This window comes from Leucopleurus acutus, assembly GCF_964270905.1.
Source record: "Leucopleurus acutus genome assembly, chromosome: 14".
In the NCBI taxonomy this organism is placed as follows: Eukaryota; Metazoa; Chordata; class Mammalia; order Artiodactyla; family Delphinidae; genus Leucopleurus; species Leucopleurus acutus.
Genome location: NC_139156.1, coordinates 26,363,864 through 26,375,605, shown reverse-complemented (window position 1 = coordinate 26,375,605; position 11,742 = coordinate 26,363,864). Strand labels below are relative to the sequence as shown.

Here is an 11,742-nt window from a genome sequence, read left to right as displayed (position 1 = left end):
CAGGAAGGAATTTTAATATCAAGGACCCAGAGGACGCTCACACTGTTGCAAATAATGGTTTTTGAAACCGAGACTTGTGTGTATGTGGACCATAATAGCTTGAGCACAATGCTTGGCATTCAGCAGGTTCTCAGATGTTCAAAGAATGCATGCAGGTGGATAGACCTTTGGGGAAGAGGGAGTTGTAGGAATTATATACCAAGGACAGGGGAATGCCTGAGAAAGGCAAAGGAGAGGTGTGTCCCTTGAGAAAGTGGATCCTTACCTCCCTGAGGGGCATGAATGGGAAATAGTCAAGGGGTAGTGCATAGGACTGAAGGGATTGCTGTTTAATACGAACTGACATAAGATAGAACTTGGAATTAACTTGGCAGGCCTGAGCATTGATTGATAAATTTGAGTACTCATGACAAAAGGAGAGGCAGCTGAGGGGTTTTCTAGTTCTTCCACAGGGAGAGTTCATAGTGTGGGCTGTCCCCAGGAGGTAGAAGGGTTATTTTCAGGATTATAGGTTTGAAGAGATTGCTGCTGTCACTCAGGTTTGGTGCACAACCCCCCTTTCCCTTCATGGAGCTGACCTAAGGCTGTGTTATGTAAGAGGAAAGGGTTGTCTCATGGGCAAGTCATGATTGAGGTAGGGGCAGTTTTGAAGGTCAGCGCCTCACCACTACCACAGATAATCTGAAGTGTCCGCTGTAATAGAGATGGGAATGCAGAGGTTGGGGTGGTATCTTGAGAAAGGGCCTCCCAGGGTGTTGGAGGCAGTGAAGATGAAGAGTGGGAGTCCACGGGCAGCGCGAATAGGGTAGGTTGGGAGATCATGTGACCAAGTTTAGAGGAATTCAAGGTCAGCTCGGGCCCCCCGGCCCACTCATTACTCTGGCATCCAGATGCCAGGGGCGCGGGTAACCGCAGCACTGAGAAAAGGTGGCTCCATCAAAAAGGCAGGGCGCGGGAAATCCGAAGTTTTCCCGCCGTGGCTGAGGGCGTGGCCCCTGACGTCAGGGTTCCGCCTTCACAAAGCAGACCGGCGGGCTCCACCCTTACCAAGATGGCGACACTCGCGGGACCGGAAAGCGTCAGTAGATTTCGTCTTTACCCTGTCTCCGAGGTGTGGGCGGGGCTGCTCTGCGGAGTGCGCCCGCCCCTTCCGCCGTGCCCTGCGCGGCACGATGGCGTCACGCGGGTCCGCCCCTACCCCTCCTCTTCCGGGTTCCTGAGTCGCGTGCGTCGGCAACGGTAGTGACGCGTATTGCCGAGAGGATGGCGGACGCCGGCTTACGCCGCGTGGTTCCCAGCGACCTGTATCCCCTCGTGCTCGGCTTTCTGCGCGATAACCAGCTCTCGGACGTGGCCAACAAGTTCGCCAAGGCAACAGGCGCTGTGAGTCCCGGGCATGATTCGTGGGCTGGGGTGGGATGACCACAGGGCTCCGGGCCCTGACATGCTTAGGTTTGCAGGTGGGGAGGTCTGTGGGGTTCGCCCGCCCAGTGTCTGCCAGGCCTTTGTGCCGAGCACTCGGCGGTGGCCGGAAAGCCTGGAGTCTCGGCGTCTCTTCCACGATGTCTGACTATATGGCGCTGAGCTTTGTTGCTTTTTTCTGGTGAGTGGGGCGGCGGTGGCCGCGTGGGAACCTCGTGGCCTAGGTCACGTGGCTGGCGGAGTGCGGCGAGGCGGCAGCGTCGTGCCCCACCGGAGGCATTGGAGGCTCCTGGTTCTTTCTTTGGGCTTTATGTTGGCTGATGCCGAGCGTGACTTGACCTTAACTCTCAATCGAATTTACCCGGGACTCAAAAGATAAGTAAAATTGCTTTAGAAATAATGAAGGCTAGGATTTTTGTTATTAAAGAAGAAAATGAACGAGTAGAGGCAGGGTTCTGCTTTTCGTTTTACTGAAGCAGGATTGAGCATCATAGTTCTCTCTACAAAGCAGGCATAGCTGTTGGCTTGAATCTTTGACTTATGGAATCAGACAAGTCTAGGTTTGGGAACAGCCTCTGCCATTTTTGAAATGTATAATCCAGGCAGCTTGCTTAACGTCCCTGAATCTGTTTCTACTTCTGTGGGGATGTCATCATCCACTTTATAGGATTTTTGTGAGTAACATGATATGTACATATACAAAGTGGCAGTACTGATGCCTGGTGCTCAGGAAGCATCAGTGAGTGAAAGCTGTTATCTTAGTTATTGTACCTTAGGATGTTCCAAAAAACAAGTAAAAGGAAGATGACCAGGAATGTGAAAGGTTTGGAATCTGCATCTCAAGGAAAGACATGACTGCATGAGAAAACACCTTGAGGGTAGAGTGGAGTGGTATGGTAGTCCTTAGTGGTCTTAGTCTTTGACTAAGAAGGTAGGCTTGTTCTTTGTGGTAGAATCAGGCTATGCAAGTTGAGAGTCAGATCGGCCTCAGAAAGGGCTGCCTTAAGCTGGGGCAGCCTGCCATGTGATCTGATACAGCTGCTTTCATATTGGAACTGTTTTGACTGTTAGGGAGGCTGCAGAGAGTGGGCTGGATGGAATTGGGCCTTTCAGAATCAGAAATCTTTTTTATGTGACAAAAACTAATCTCTGGAGGGTTTACTAAGGGCAAGATGCTATTTCCAGATGCTAAGCCCCTTATATGCATTATTTCTTATCTTCTCAACAAGTTAATAAGATGTGTAGTGTCATCTATCTTATAGGGAAGGAAACAGTCTCAGAAAGATTAAATGATTTATTTTTCTTTTAATTTTTATTCATTTATTTATTTTTGGCTGCATTGGGTCTTCGTTGCGGTGCGCAGGCTTCTCATTGCGGTGGCTTCTCTTGTGGAGCACGGGCTCTAGGTGCACGGGCTTCAGTAGTTGTGGTAGCATGCAGGCTCAGTAGTTGTGGCTTGAGGGCTCTAGAGCACAGGTTCAGTAGTTGTGGCACATGGGTTTAGTTGCTCCGTGGCATGTGGGATCTTCCTGGACCAGGGCTCGAACCCATGTCCCATGCATTGGCAGGTGGATTCTTAACCACTGCGCCACCAGGGAAGTCCCAGATTAAGTGATTTGCTCGGGGTCACACATTAATAATTGGCAGAGGTGAGTTTCACATCTACTCATCTAACTTTGAGCCAGTATTTTTGTATATACTGTAACGCCTTGCCACTTTTTGGTTACCAACTTATAATCTATATCAGTGTAATAGCTGAACGCAATTATGTACTGAATATGTAACATAGATTTTTACTAGTCTTCTCTTGGAGGATGGTTTCCAGTGATTTGGAATTATAAACCACGTTGCCGCAATCATCCTCCTGTGTAGATGTTTGTTTCATGGGTAAGGATAAATTCTTAGATAGTACACTGCTAGAGTAAAGGGAATGTATGTTTTTAAAGGCTTTGATAAATAGGATTGACAGGTGGGGGAATAGATAGATGGTGCCAGAGACTACAAGGATAGCCCAAGTTTTTGATGCCAAAAACTGGGAAATACGTAAATAGAATATTTTTCTCCTAATTTATGCAAGTAGGAGAAGTCTTACAGAGATGTAACATTTATATCAAGTTAAAAATTTCTTACTCTGCTCTCTTTTCTCTTACAGACCCAGCAGGATGCCAATGCCTCTTCCCTCTTGGACATCTATAGTTTCTGGCTCAAGTAAGTCTCCTCTGTGCTAGTGTGGCTGTTTTCTCCCCCCAAGTAGGCTGGACTGTGTTCTTTGGTTTGGGAAGGTCCTGATTCCCCAGGAGTTAGCCTAATCTACCCCAACAGGTCCACCAAGGCCCCAAAGCGGAAGTTACAGGCAAATGGACCAGTGACTAAGAAGGCTAAGAAGAAGACTTCATCCAGTGACAGCAGTGAGGACAGCAGTGAGGAGGAAAAAGCCCAAGGGCCTCCCGCTAAGAAAGCTGGTAAGACCCAGCAGGGAGTTGTGGTTCCAGGAAAAGGATTTGGAGGCTGTCTGTGCTAAATTTCTGGTTCTTACTGGGACCTGTACTTTTGTTCAGCTGTACCTGCCAAGCGGGCCAGTCTGCTTCAGCATCCTGGAAAGGCTGCAGTCAAGGCATCAGAGAGCAGCAGCAGCAGTGAAGAATCCAGTGATGATGATGAGGAGGACAAAAAGAAAAAGCCTGTCCAGGTTTGCAACTTTGAGAAGGAAAGGGATTGCTAAGGGATTGGAAAGAAGAAACTAAAATCTTGGTTTTTAGCTTGATGGTGTTAGGTATACAACAGGTGATTACATGGTTTTTCAGGGAGGTTGTAGAAGTATGAGGTTTGGGAAGGATTATGTGAGGTTGAAGTTGAGCCCTGAATCTAGAGGAAATTCAACCCGTTCTGCTTGCCTGGCAGTATTGGGTTTCTCTGGAATACTGTCAGGGACTCCAAGAGTAAGAGAATATGTTTTATGGACAGGTACAGGGAACTCTAGACAGGGAGTGGCAGCGACAAGGCCTAAAAAAGGGGGCACCTAGGAAGCTTTTCTACCTTAGGATGTCCTTTGGGTGCCCTGAAACTCTTGCTGATTCTCCTGGTTGTGTGTTTTCTCACAGAAGGGAGTTAAGCCCCAAGCCAAGACAGTCAAAGCTCCTCCTAAGAAGGCCAAGAACTCTGATTCTGATTCTGACTCAAGCTCAGAAGATGAGGTGCCAAAGAACCAGAAACCAAAGACAACACCCGTGGCAGCTAAAGCTCAGGCTAAAGCCCTAGCCAAACCAGGTATTGTTTATGTTCCTAGGAGGCTGGACTGGGGACCAGGTTGCCCTGGGGACTGATGTGAAAATTCCTTAATTCAGCACAGGAGTGAAATGGCACTGGATGTTGAACTAGAAGTATTGACTGGTGTCATTTTTTTAAAAAAAGAAACATTTTCCTAGTAAGTAAAAAGTTTTATTGTTAGGGACTAGTAACTATAGAAATAGTCTGCAGTGAGGGAAAACATGTTTTAAAGACTTCAGAGGGCATATTCAAATAATTTGCATCATATCATTTTTTGGAAGACAGGTTTATTCCTGAAATTGGGCAAGAAATTCATCCTTTGATGTAGTAAACCACAGCATTCTCCTTCATGCTTCCTCCAGAGGCAAGAGAATTGACAGACTCCCAAGTTCTGTGCTAATAGGAAGGAGGTTTTTATGGCCTTTTAATGTTTTGATACTCCTTTTTTATTGTTGTTGATTAGTTCTTGTCTTTTATTAACCAGTATACGATTACTTATCTTTTGGTTTCTTGAAACAATAGATCAGACAACATTTGCCACAATAGTGTCTGTCAAAGTGGCTGGCCGTGGAAACTCCAGCACCGCATTCATCTGAAGGGCACTCCTGATGCAGGCGACTGATTTTGCCATTTTCATCCACCTTACAGTATTTCAGGACAGCCAGCTTAGCCTTCTTTCTCTTATGCTTGTTCTTCTTGGGAGCGGTGTAAGACTTCTTCCTTTTCTTAGCACCACCACGAAGTCTCCACACAGATGAAGAATGGACTTTTTTTTTTTTTTTTTTAATTTATTTAGTCTTTTTTTCGTTGAGTTGGGTCTCCGTTGCTGCGTACGGGCTTTCTCTAGTTGCAGCGAGCGGGGGCTACTCTTCGTTGTGGTGTGCGGGCTTCTCATTGCAGTGGCTTCTCTTGTTGCAGAGCATGGGCTCTAGGTGAGCGGGCACATAGTTGTGGCACACGGGCTTAGTTGCTCTGCAGCATGTGGGATCTTCCCGGACCAGAGCTCGAACCCGTGTCCCCTGCATTGGCAGGCGGATTCTTAATCAGTGTGCCACCAGGGAAGCCTTTGGACTCCTTTTGAATGTTGTAGTCAGACAAAGTATGGCCATCCTCCAGTTGCTTGCCAGCAAAGATCAGTCTTTGCTGGTCAGGAGGGATTCCTTCTTTATCTTGGATCTTGGCCTTTACATTTTCTATTGTATCTGAAGGTTCAACCTTGAGAGTGATGGTCTTCCCTGTCAGGGTCTTCCTGAAAATCTGCATCTTGGCGGCGGCACCACTGCCCATGGTGGATCCGAAAGCTGTCTTTGTACTCGCTTACATTATTTCTTTTTTCTTAGGTATACCAGCTCGTCCAGCACCTAAAGTAGTCAATGGCAAAGCAGCTGGTAGTAACAGCAGCAGCAGCAGTAGCAGCAGCAGCAGTGATGATGACTCAGAGGAGGGGAAAGCAGCAGCCGTATCTAAGAAGGTATGGACCTTAATATCTAGCAGGAAAGAAGGGACTGGGGACGTTGGTAATTGGGGGGTCTCCATTGCATGGCAGGATTGGTTGGGTCAGTATTTTCCTGTGGTAATTGATTTTCTCTGTGTGATGCAGACTGTACCTAAAAAGCAAGCTGTGGCCAAGGCCCCAGTGAAAGCAGCTGCCACTCCTGCCCAAAAGAGTTCCAGCAGTGAGGACTCCTCCAGTGAGGAGGAGGAGGAGGAAGAGCAGAAGAAAAAACCCATGAAGAAAAAACCAGGTGACTGGACACGGGGAGTCAAGCTGGACGTCTGTGACCAGGGCCCAATGGCAGGAGGACCTCTACAGTCACCACGTGGACCTTGGCATGTGTCAGCCAGCTTCTCCCAGAGAAAGGAGAAAGCCACGTTGCCTTTTATAACCTAGACTCAGAAATGGCATGCCATCATCTCTGCCGTAGTCTATTTGTTAGAAATGAGTCACTAATCCTAGCCCACCCTCAAGGGATAGGGAATTAACCTCCATTTCTAGAAGGAAGCAGTATCAAAGAATTTGTGTATATATTTTAAAACCACCACACTGTCCCTTTTAAACAGGTCCCTATAGTTCAGTTCCCCCGCCTTCTGTTCCCCCACCCAAGAAGTCCCTGGGAATTCAGGCTCCCAAGAAAGCTGCAGAGAAGCAGCAGCCTGTGGAGAGCAGTGAGGACAGCAGCGACGAGTCTGGTGAGTCACCACCTGTGGTGAGTGGGTCTGGGGAGCGTATGAGGAGTAGGGAGGGAAATGGTTCTGTCCCTTCTGCTTTTTTTTTTTTGGCTGCGCCGCGCGGCTTTTGGGATCTCAGTTCCCTCGCCAGGGATTGAACCCGGGCCACAGCGCTGAAAGCCTGGAATCCTGACCACTAGGCCACCAGGGAACTCCCTGCATCCTTCTTTTCGTTGCCCCTGGTTGGATTGGGACTCTGGACCCAGCCTAATGCCATAGGTTCTCTCCAGATTCAAGTTCTGAGGAAGAAAAGAGACCCCCAGCTAAGGCAGTCATCTCCAAAGCAACTACTAAACCAGCTCCAACAAAGAAGGCAGCAGAGAGCTCTTCAGACAGCTCAGGTAAGGCATAGGAGGCCCTCAGGGCAGTGGGAGCTCCAAGGGCTCCCCTCAGTCTGATGTGGGGAGATACTCACTCCATCCTCTCTGTCTAGACTCCGACAGTTCTGATGAAGCTCCTGCTAAGCCAGCCAGTACCACCAAGAATTCCTCAGGTAAGCCAGCTGCCACTCCCAAGCAGTCTGCGGTTAAGCCAGCTACAACTCCCAAGCAGCCTGCAGCCACTGGCCAGAAGCCTCTGACCAGAAAGGCTGATAGCTCCTCCAGCGAGGAGGAGAGCAGTGCTAGTGAGGAGGAGAAGACGAAGAAGACTGTAGCCACCCCTAAGTCCAAGGTGATGGCCAAAGCAGCTCCGTCTTTGCCTGCCAGGCAGGCCTCTCAGGGTGGTGGGGACAGCAGCTCTGATTCAGACAGCTCCAGCAGCGAGGAAGACGAGGACGAGAAGACGCCTAAACCCCCAGCCAAGAAGAAGCCACAGAAGGCAGGGGGAACTGTAGCCCCTTCCAAACCAGCCTCTGTGAAGAAAGCAAAGGCCGAGAGCAGCAGCACTTCTTCCTCTGAGGACTCCAGTGAGCAGGAGGAAGAGGAGAAGCCCAAGGCCAAGGGCACTCCAAGACCACAAACCGCCAAGGCCAATGGCACCTCTGCACTGACTGCCCAGAATGGAAAAGCAGACAAGGACAGCAACGAGGAGGAGCGGGGCAAGAAAAAGGCAGCAGTGGCAGTTGCTAAGCCAGGTCTGTATCCAAAGAACCTGCCTCCTGGGTTTGTCCCCCAGATCAGGATGGGCTCTACTCTTGGGGGTGGGATAGGGAGCCGAGGCCCATGACTGGCTTCCAGTTAGTTGGAGGCCCTCAGTGTGGGACCCTGGGAGGAGGGACAGGAAACTGGTCTCCTGAGTCTGGCCTTTTGTTTTGTAGGTTCAGGAAAGAAGCGGAAGCAGAATGAGGCTGCTCAGGAGGCAGAGACTCCTCTAGCCAAGAAGATAAAGCCCCAGACCCCCAACACGTTTCCTAAAAGGAAGAAAGTAAGTTGCCTTATTTTCCTCTCAGGAGCCAGCGTTTAGAGTAGAAAGAAAAATTGCAAAGCACCTTGACAGCCCTTTGCCTGGCCTGGCATACGTGCTGTGGGTGTAGCTCCGGAGGGCCTTCCTGACCACTAGGCCACTCCATCCTGAATTTCCTGCTTCATTCTTCTTCAGGGAGAACGAAGGGGATCCTCCCCATTCCGAAGGATCAGGGAGGAGGAGATTGAGGTGGATGCTCGAGTGGCAGACAATTCCTTTGACGCCAAGGTGAGGAGAGAGAGGGTCTTCACCATTCTTGAGGGGGTGGGGTGAGAGAGGGTAGCTTTTGGTTCTGGTTGGTAGGAGGTTCTCTGGGTTCGGGTTGCCTGGAGCAGGGAGAAGAAACTGACAGGGCCCTGACGTTGTCCTTCTGTGTGCTAACCACCTGTCTCTACTTACCAGCGGGGTGCAACCGGAGACTGGGGGGAGCGAGCCAATCAAGTTCTGAAGTTCACCAAAGGCAAATCCTTCCGGCATGAGAAAACCAAGAAGAAGCGGGGCAGTTACCGGGGAGGCTCCATCTCTGTCCAAGTCAATTCTGTTAAGTTTGACAGCGAGTGACCGTGGACCATCTGTAGCACAGCAGGGGTGATGATCTGAGACCACTCACTTTCCCCAGTGGACCTGGGAACCCTCAGCTCTATCGGGGGAGGGTCTCAGTGAGGAGAGCAGTTTAGATTAGGTCTGAAGGCTTTGCGTCGTAACATCCTCTAAGGTCCTTTTCTGTGTTTGTGGTTTTGTACAGATTTGTTTTTGAGTGTTGGGTAGCAAGGACAAGGTAAGGGGAGTGTTCTTTTTTAAGAAAAATTGTTTTAGTTGTCATTCTCCCTGTTTTGTGGAAGTTCTCATACTGAGAAATTTGTATATTTTACATTAGATTATTTCTTATTGATTTTTGTTGTGGTTTTCAGAGGTGGGTTCACAGATTAAAATCTCAGCTATCTTCCAAGATGTGGTAAAGGTCACATTATGAATTTTTATAATTGGAGAATTCTGTCTATGGGAGTGCTTGTGTCCACATTTCATCCTTTCTACCCCTCAGGGCCCTGGTGAGGGGTGGCTAAGACTGGTTAATGTATTTATCTGTTAAGCATGAACTATGTACCTCATTCGTGGGGTCTAGGACTGAAGTTTTCAGCCAGCATGGACTTACCTACTTTGGCGGATAAAATTTACTGTTTTGTTTCAGGCAAAATTCTGGTGTGGTGTGAATGCCGTGGGGTCTGTCTGAATATTTCGTTTGCTATAATTTTATTATTACATAATGTTTGCGATATGTGTTTTTTAATTTGAAAGCATAAACTTTTTTATTGTTCAAAGACAATTTTTGATTGGCTTGACCTTTAAGAGTGTCGAATACTAAATTGAGGGGTACATCTTATTTTTTTACATTTTAGAGAACAAAATAGCGTTAATTTAATCTGAAAAGCACATATCACTTGGTATTTCTGTCTTGGTAGCAGTGGTGACACAAAATTAGTTTCTTGGTTTCATTAACTCCTACATGGTTGGGAATCACTGATCAAGAAAGTGAAAGAAGAAAACCTATAATTAAAAACCTTAATCCTCAGTAGGAATTAGGTTACATTATTCAAGTGAATTTATAGGTAACCTGTAAATGGAGGATGAGAAGAATCATTACAAAGCATTTTATCTGGTAATACTTGAGTTAGACTGGTGTTGGGAGAGCATCCTAACAGGATTATTGTGTCTTGTAGTTGGTGCACGGGAGCAACTGATGTGCCCCCTTCAGAACCTTGATTCTCAGTAACAGTGGAGATAACAGTAAAAAACAGTGAGCAGAGATACGACTCTTAGGCCAAGCAGGCTGATCATAAAGCTGTAGGAGATGACTGTTGGCAGTGCTCAGCCAGAGTAAGATAGGGAGGAAAGTCGACGAGTTCTCCAAGTTCTCTGGGGCTGGTCTGTCCCTGTGTTGGGAAAGTGTGCCCTAGCTTTATGGATGAGTTGTAACTTAAGGATAGCTTCCCCTTGTTTGGGTTCCACAGATAACCTGGTTTTCTGTGTCACTGCCTCTAGGAAGAAAATGTGCTCTTCACGCTGACATACGTATTCAGTCTGCATGGTAAAAGTTCTACATCTTACTAAAAAGTAATAAGCTGGTTGGTTTATAATGTATCTTGGGAGTTTTATTAATGTGAGTCCAAAGCTCTCCCACCTCCACTCAAAACAGAACAACTTGGTTGCTAGTTGGAGGGCTGGGGCCCAGACTTGTGGGTTCAGTGTGGAGCCTTCTTGACTATTCCTTATCTCATGATACCTTGTCTCATGGTGCCTTGTCCAGGCAATAGACCAGCCTGTGCGTAGTCTAACTTGGGGATTGGCAAAGTGGCCCATGGGCCAGATCCAGTCCATGGCTTGTTTTTGTGTTGCTCAGGAGCTAAGAATGCTTTTACATTTTTTAAAGGGTTTAAAAAAAAAAAAGTGACAGACTTTATGTGACCACAAAGGATATAATGTTTACTATCTGGCGTTTTACAGTTTGCAAAACCCTGGCCTAAATCAGTGATTTCACAACACTGGCTGAAAATTAGAATTATCTGGGGATCTTTTAAAAACACTGATACCCAGGGACCCATCTGCTGATCGGTTGAGTCAGATCCTGGTGCTCTCTGGTGGATTCTGGGAGTTAAGATTTTTTAAAGCTCCTAGGTGATTCTAAAGAGCAACCAGAGCTGAAAACCACTAATCTAAGAGCATTTGAAAAGAAATGAGTTGGTAATTTTTCTTTCCTCCCCTTATGCTTTCTTTTTCAAATGTACTTGTTAAATCTAATAGTATAAAGTAAAAATTAAATTTCCGTTTTATCCCCGTTTTCTGGGACTTGATTCTTTTGTCTCTTTCCAGAGAGTTTCACTGTGTGTACTACTACATGCATCCTCTCCCCTTTCTCCTCACACATATGGAGTAGCTTGCTATATGCAGGGTTTCATAACTTTGGAGCTTATTTTTAATGACCCCATTGTATGGAAGTAGCATAAATTATTTTAAGTAGTACCTTATTGGTAGCTGTTCAGGTTGTTTAAGTGTTTTGTTATTATAAATAGTGCCATAGTGGATATTTTATATGTGAGACTGAGTATTTGTGTGGGTATTTTTATAGGAAATAGTCTAAGAGTGATTGTTGGGTCAGAGGATGTGTACATTTAACGTTTGTTCATCATTGCTCTCCAAAACCATTGTACCAACTTGTAGTTCCAACAACACTTTATGAAAGTACCTCTTTGCTTGCCCTCTTGCCAACACTTAAACAAGTTTATCTTTGCCACTTGGGTAAATGAAAATGCTCAGTTTTTTAAAATTGTGGTAAAAAAACACAACATTAAAGTTGCCATCTTAACCACTTTTAAGTGTATAGTTCATTAGTGTTAGCACTGACATTGTTGTGCAACAGATTGC

At 46.8% G+C, this 11,742-nt stretch overlaps 2 protein-coding genes across 2 annotated transcripts; one reads left to right on the top strand and one right to left on the bottom strand.

Moving 5' to 3' along the window:
- Positions 1–1,252: 1,252 nt before the first annotated feature.
- Positions 1,253–11,158, top strand: NOLC1 (nucleolar and coiled-body phosphoprotein 1). Its single transcript, XM_082854890.1, has 13 exons — positions 1,253–1,383; positions 3,575–3,630; positions 3,745–3,884; positions 3,981–4,111; positions 4,524–4,689; positions 6,030–6,160; positions 6,290–6,434; positions 6,751–6,879; positions 7,149–7,259; positions 7,352–7,993; positions 8,177–8,283; positions 8,458–8,550; positions 8,725–11,158. Exons 1-13 carry the CDS (start codon positions 1,264–1,266, stop codon positions 8,881–8,883), a joined length of 2,130 nt encoding a protein of 709 aa, XP_082711016.1. The 5' UTR covers positions 1,253–1,263; the 3' UTR covers positions 8,884–11,158.
- On the bottom strand, positions 4,698–6,023 carry LOC309971630 (ubiquitin-ribosomal protein eS31 fusion protein-like). Its single transcript, XM_082854891.1, has 2 exons — positions 5,745–6,023; positions 4,698–5,455 (listed from the first exon to the last, which is right to left on the bottom strand). Exons 1-2 carry the CDS (start codon positions 5,974–5,976, stop codon positions 5,181–5,183), a joined length of 507 nt encoding a protein of 168 aa, XP_082711017.1. The 5' UTR covers positions 5,977–6,023; the 3' UTR covers positions 4,698–5,180.
- Positions 11,159–11,742: the final 584 nt, after the last annotated feature.

What these genes read in the sequence shown, in the direction of transcription:
- NOLC1 (XM_082854890.1), top strand. Translation starts at nt 1,264, where the DNA reads ATGGCGGACGCCGGCTTACGCCGCGTGGTTCCCAGCGACCTGTATCCC. An exon ending in AGTGGCAGTTGCTAAGCCAG is followed by an intron (nt 7,994 to 8,176) that starts GTCTGTATCCAA and finishes TTTGTTTTGTAG; the next exon opens with GTTCAGGAAAGAAGCGGAAG. An exon ending in CGTTTCCTAAAAGGAAGAAA is followed by an intron (nt 8,284 to 8,457) that starts GTAAGTTGCCTT and finishes ATTCTTCTTCAG; the next exon opens with GGAGAACGAAGGGGATCCTC.
- LOC309971630 (XM_082854891.1), bottom strand. Translation starts at nt 5,976, where the DNA reads ATGGGCAGTGGTGCCGCCGCCAAGATGCAGATTTTCAGGAAGACCCTG. An exon ending in GGAGTCCAAAGGCTTCCCTG is followed by an intron (nt 5,456 to 5,744) that starts GTGGCACACTGA and finishes AAAAAAAAAAAG; the next exon opens with TCCATTCTTCATCTGTGTGG.